Genomic DNA, 6,127 nt, shown 5'->3' on the forward strand with positions numbered 1-6,127 from the left:
TACTACTCGTTAATTTTATTTTTTTTTTGTACGTGGTTTTTTGTATATTTTCAAAGACATTGTATGGTTTTAAATTAACATCTGAACCAGCGTCTAATTTAAAATTTACATTTACATTTTCAACTTTCAGAAATTTGCTGCATGAGATTGAATTTACCCTGAATTTCCTAACATTATTATAATAATACGTGTTATCGTCGTCATCAATGTTGAAAACTTCAATTGAATTTGAAATATTATGTGCTGGCGTTTTACACATTTTTGGAAAATGATTAAATTTGAGACATTTCTGACACTGCTTGCCTTTTGCTGGACATTGTTGTCTTTCGTGTCTTCTCCCACAGCGTTGACAATTTCCTGGACTGTTTCCATTGTTTCTTTCGTATTTCTCCTTCTTCTTGTCGTGGAACTTTCCATCTGTATTTTTCGGTCTCTCATAGGAGGAGGAAGAAGGGGTTTCTCTCCATTTTTGTTGAACAAACCTTCAATTTTTCTGTTGGTTCTCCTGTTTCTTTCCAGCTACCAGGTTGACTTCTTTCCCATGTATTTCTTGGGTTTGTCTTCTTACCAGTTCAGCAATTCGAAATTTTTCAATGGCGTCTTTTAACTTGATATCTCCCAACTTTATAATCGTGTCGATGGTGTCCGTGTCAGCAGCATCCAGTACTATTTTGTCCCTCAAGAGTTCATCGGCATTCTTGAAGTCACATGCTTGCACCAAAGTTTTGCAATCAGTTAAAAAGGTATCAAAGGGCTCGCCTTCTCGCTGTTTGCGATTGTAGAAGAGAAATCTTGCATGAAGTATGTTCTTCTTTGGGTTACAGTACTCTTCAAATGCCTGCAATACTTTCTCTATTTTCTTCTCATCACCTTTTCCATACTTGAATGTTTCGTGTAGCTGGACTGCCTCTGGTCCAATTAGATTAAGAAGAATTGCCACTTGCCTTTCTTCTGGTTCCTTGTCGTACGACGATGCTGTCATATATATGTTGAAGCTCTTCTTAAACTTTTTCCAGTTTTCATACAAATTTCCATTGAGATTCAGCGGTGCTGGGACTACGAAGTTCGACATCTTCAATTTTGAGGTTAGATTTTCTTCTTTTCCACGAGGTCGTTGATTTTCTTCATTAATCTTCAAAATTTAACTTTTCACACATTACTTTAGGTTCACTGTTTCGACTGCGTCATGTCTTGTCTTTTTTAATTAAATACACTTTTAGATGATTAGTGATTTATTGAAACAACTTGATTACATTCAGTACGCCATGTTAACTTCTTCCTTGCTTCTGCAACCCATAATACTTCTGTGTTTTATCACTACAATCATCCCTATCACCAATGGATAACATCCCCTCAAACTTTTTCTAGTAAGCTAGAGCGACGGGGGTTCTTTCGACCAATTTTTATCATTAAAAAAAAATTATAAAGTTAGGGTAAATTATGGTCTATTAAAAATTGAATCTGCCTAATTTTGTCACATTTCATTCCAAGAATTTTTGTAGATACATTGTATGTTATGGGTTATTTTTTATCAGTGTATTTTTTGTATGGCTGTGTAATATTTCTTTTTAACATAAAATATAACGTCTAAGTAACACTTAGTAATACCTAATCTGTACTAACGTGGTCGTTACAGATCCATTTATTTTATCTACAGATAAAATAGCTGCATTTTCTTTTTTTTTTCTGAACTTTACGACATCGAGAGTATAATTATGCAGTCTCTGGGACCTATAAATACGACAACAAAACACGACGATTGCAGTTTCGTTTCACCCTGGCATACACAACATATGCTTAAAAATGAGCAGTTTCCACATCGTGCTTGTAACATGTAAGTGACATTACCTTAACCAAGTTGTTTCATGTTTTAATTATCTTTTTTTTTACTATAATGTAAATATATTTATTTTGTACCGGCTGTTAAAAGTAGGGTGTATGGCTTTACTTTTAGTAAATAAGCTAATTTTATATTCACTAGACGATAAAAAAGCTATTTATGTACTCTTTATTTTATGTATTTTTATTTTTCAAAATTCATTATACATAATAATACAAAACAATTATTATAAAAAACCGGACGAACCAGCTTTGTGTTAGTACACATTATTTATGGTGCACTGTTCAATATGTCCAACGTTGAATACTGATGAAGTGATGAACATACTAAACCCCTTTCTAAACGTTTTGAACATGATTCCGCTACTTAGATAGAACTTCCTTGCACAGCAACCAAATTTTTTTTTAAACAGATATTTTTTTGGCTTCACATTGTTTAATATACGATTCCAGCCACCAAGACTTTTCACGATCAAAAAGTCACCTCCATTGTTGGCCAAAATTGCTGCTGACAATCGTCGGAAGCAATAACAATTTTGCTATTTCTGCATTAGCAGCAACCGTAATGTAGTCCGAAATATTACTACTATCTTCAGAACCCATTTTTTTTCTGTTTTTCGCAATGAAATAGTTTATTGTTTGCTAATTTTACAAAATGAAACTAAATAAACAAAGTGAAGCCAAGACAACACAATACAATTGATTGATCTATGACCACGCGTTTGCTTTGACAACGGGCGGCGCGGTGTATTGAAAATATTCGTATGGTCACACTCGCATATTTTTAAAATCTGGTACAAAATAACATAAAATATTATGCAGCCGATAGAGAATCTTTATATACTCCTGAAAAATGGTCCATTCATGACTGCCGTCACCTATGAACTAACACTTTTCACCCGTACATAAAGATTTTCTTTATCGTCCTTTATAATAAATAACTACTATTATTTATTATTTTTTTCAGTATTTAAAGAAAACTATTTACTCTTTTACAGTTTTAGATATTTTGTTGTTAAACGAATTAACGCTGGCTCAATATCCCATTGTAACCCCTCTGACAGGTAAGAATAACAACAAACACTTTGTAATTGGGCATATGATTAAATATTATTAATTATTGTTATATTTTCAGAATTCCCGATAGATTTCAATTACGGAAACCAGTGTAAGACAACATTTGATATAAGGTCCCTTTTATCAGTTTAAGAGATGGGTTGTTTCTTGACAAACCCGACCAAAAATTTTGACAGCGCTATCGTCTCCGAAATTGTAGTTTAGCTACCGATCACGCCAGAATGGATTCTGTAGTTTGACGATTTACTTAAAATTTGTATCTTTCTTTATTTTGATGCCCATTTGGAATTCTATAAAATTAGTGTGATTTTTTTCTTCAATATTATTCACATATTCACACTCGTAATTGTTTTTTTGCATGAACTGTTAAGATTTAATCGTGTTGCTCTGCAATTTGTTTTCATAAACTTGATTTATACAGTCCATTTGAATTTTCTACTGTAATATATTTAGCAATTCATTGTAAAATCTATAACTAACACGATAATATTTTCTTACAAAAAGTTATAATGAGCTTAATTTTAAACTATACAGCCTCGTTCTTCGTTTCCTATGTTATAATTTGAACGTATTTTTAGGTAAATGGCCTGCAAAATATTGCCAAATTGGGAAAAACCAGTCACCTATTTCAATTAAAGATGACAACGTTACGTGTACAAACTATAAGAATTTACAGTTTAATGAAAACGTTTATAAAAGTTATCCAGGATATATTATTAATTTTGATTATACAGGTTTACTTTGATTAAGTTAAAAACGGGCAACTGTTAGCGTGTCTTTGATTTTCAGTGGGATTTTTATTCAATGATTTGTCGTTGAAGATAAACATTAACGGCGGAGGTTTGAACGATACTTACACATTTCTTCAGATGCAGTTTCGTTGGCGTGCTGAGCATATCGTAAATTGTACGCGGTATGCTTTGGAAATTGTTGCGATCTTCTATAACTCAAAATATGGAAATTACTCTGGGGCTATTCCCAAAAAAGACGAGTCACCCAAAGAAGACGGGTTTCTCAGTGTCGTTTCCTTTTATCAGGTATGTGGTTTGAAATTTAATTGGAGGAACTGATTGATGAATGTTTATTTTTATTTTTCAGTTATCTTCAAAGGACAATCCCGCTTTTAAAGAAATCGTTAAGAAAATCCCTGCTATTAAAAATAAAATTAACAAACCAGTTGCACTGGACAAAAAAATACGCGTTGCTGATTTCCTACCAAAAAATACAACAACATTCTACCGCTATCACGGATCTATAACAAAACCATATTGCGAAGAAATTGTAACTTTCCTAGTATTTCCACAGCCCTCTTATATATCCGAGACACAGGTAATAAGTAAAGTAGAAAAAAAAAACGTTCAAATTTTACTTTATTGTAGTATAAGAAACTGATAGACATCAAAGATTCCAAAAATCAAACTGTCAAATTTAATCATCGAAACGTGCAACCCCTAAACGGTAGAACCGTTTTCAAGCAAAAATGCTAAAAGTTCCGTCTACATTGGAAATTTTAATTTGCAATTGCTGCACTTGCGTTAGGGTAAATGGTAGCACTATGGTAAAGGTCTTGTTTTCTCCACGTTAAAATAAAGAGTTTGCATTTACAAAAATAGGTTTATTTATCCCCTACCTGCGGAGACAACGAGTAACAACTGGTTAAAAGGTTTCAGAAAAGAAACTGAAGAAAAAGTTCGTTTATGATGATGGCTGTATTATGAGTGGTTCTTTGAAATATATATTTTTGCCTGTTACGGAATCATATAACTTTTCCATTAGATTACTCGGTAATTTTGACGCACTTTTTTTAGATGGTTACAACCAAACTCAATAATTTACAGACCCTTCTAGTTCTGACAGCTACCTTTTAAATTTAATCCATTATAAAAATGTTTTCAATGAACTTTTTTTCTACCAAGAAATGTCACAAAGTGAAAGCATGGGAAATAATTCTTTATGAAGATAACCATCATTCCGTGTTTGAATGTCTAACGACTCTGGCCAATTTATTAAAAAATAAGATTCCTATGTCGTGGCATCAGACGACAGGAAAAAAAAGGAGTACGAGAATCACGATTTTCAATAATAATTAAAAATATATTTACATGTGAACAATTAGTATGACTCAGAACTGTAAGAAATAATTCCTTAGACATCTATTTGTCCTTTTTTCCAAAAACCAAATTTGAAAGTGAGGTATCTAAGAAATATCCCACAGGATATCCCAGTTCCAGGAACAAAAGGAACAACATGGAGAAAATTTTATCTTCCACAATTTGCCTACGAAAATCTGCGGTTGAAGATTCAACGTAGCCTTGACAGGCTTTTAAACAAGGTAAAGATCCCCACACCCATTATCTTATCACCCCATTAATATCATCACCTAAATCATTCTCACAAATCGTCTAAAAAAACTTCTTGGAAACCAATAATATAATTCCCCAGCCGCTATTTGGCTTGCCTTCCAACGCTTCACAATGAATACCATTTTAGAGCTTCATGATGTCCACCTCTCTTCTTACTTTAAAGTGTGGCTTTTTAGACATCAAGCGTGCCTTCTACAAGATCTGATAGACTCATCTACAACTTAATAAACACCGAATCAACCCAAAATTCATAATTCTGTTAGATTCATGCAGTGCCACATATCCCGCTTCTTTGAAAAATTAAAAAAAATGATTTTGCGAATTTGTATTTGATAAAACAAATACAAGAGTATGCTATTTTATAAAATTTATTATAAACATTTTTGAGATGTCATGACATGATTGGGCAAATTTTGGTTAGCGGTTTACCATCTACACGATGTTCTTGACATACATATGTATAAAATACAATCGGTCCGGTAGTTTTGAATATTATCTGCCTAATAAAAATTTGAACAGACGATAGACTCGATTACAATACTTTCTTTGTTTGCACTCAGGAAGTAGAAATAAAATTCACAAAATTACATTTTATCATTTTTCGAACATTTTGAATTTTATAGAACGTGTATTTCCACAACACCGAAAACACACAAAATATTTGTAGGCGCGATTAATAAACTTTTAAACCGAAAAGATTAACTGTGAGTTATTTATAAACAGCGATGTTGACGGCGCCGTAAACACTTGGCAATTTAACGTTTCCGGGTTATTTTAAGGTTACTATTGCAACGGAAAGCAAAAAGCACGTGTGCCGGAAGTTCGACCTTCTGCATCCTGGTTATTAA

At 32.9% G+C, this 6,127-nt stretch overlaps 1 protein-coding gene across 1 annotated transcript; it reads left to right on the forward strand.

The window, feature by feature from the left end:
• The first annotated feature begins 1,803 nt into the window (after nt 1–1,803).
• Nucleotides 1,804–6,127, forward strand: LOC135129419 (carbonic anhydrase 2-like). The gene is made up of 6 exons (XM_064056569.1): nt 1,804–1,834; nt 2,838–2,903; nt 2,975–3,007; nt 3,706–3,953; nt 4,015–4,245; nt 6,059–6,127. Exons 1-6 carry the CDS (start codon nt 1,804–1,806, stop codon nt 6,125–6,127), a joined length of 678 nt encoding a protein of 225 aa, XP_063912639.1.

The sequence above is a fragment of the Zophobas morio genome, unplaced genomic scaffold (assembly GCF_036711695.1).
Source record: "Zophobas morio isolate AGI-343-1 ecotype UQ-CSIRO unplaced genomic scaffold, CSIRO_AGI_Zmor_V1 ptg000016l, whole genome shotgun sequence".
NCBI classification, from domain to species: domain Eukaryota; kingdom Metazoa; phylum Arthropoda; class Insecta; order Coleoptera; family Tenebrionidae; genus Zophobas; species Zophobas morio.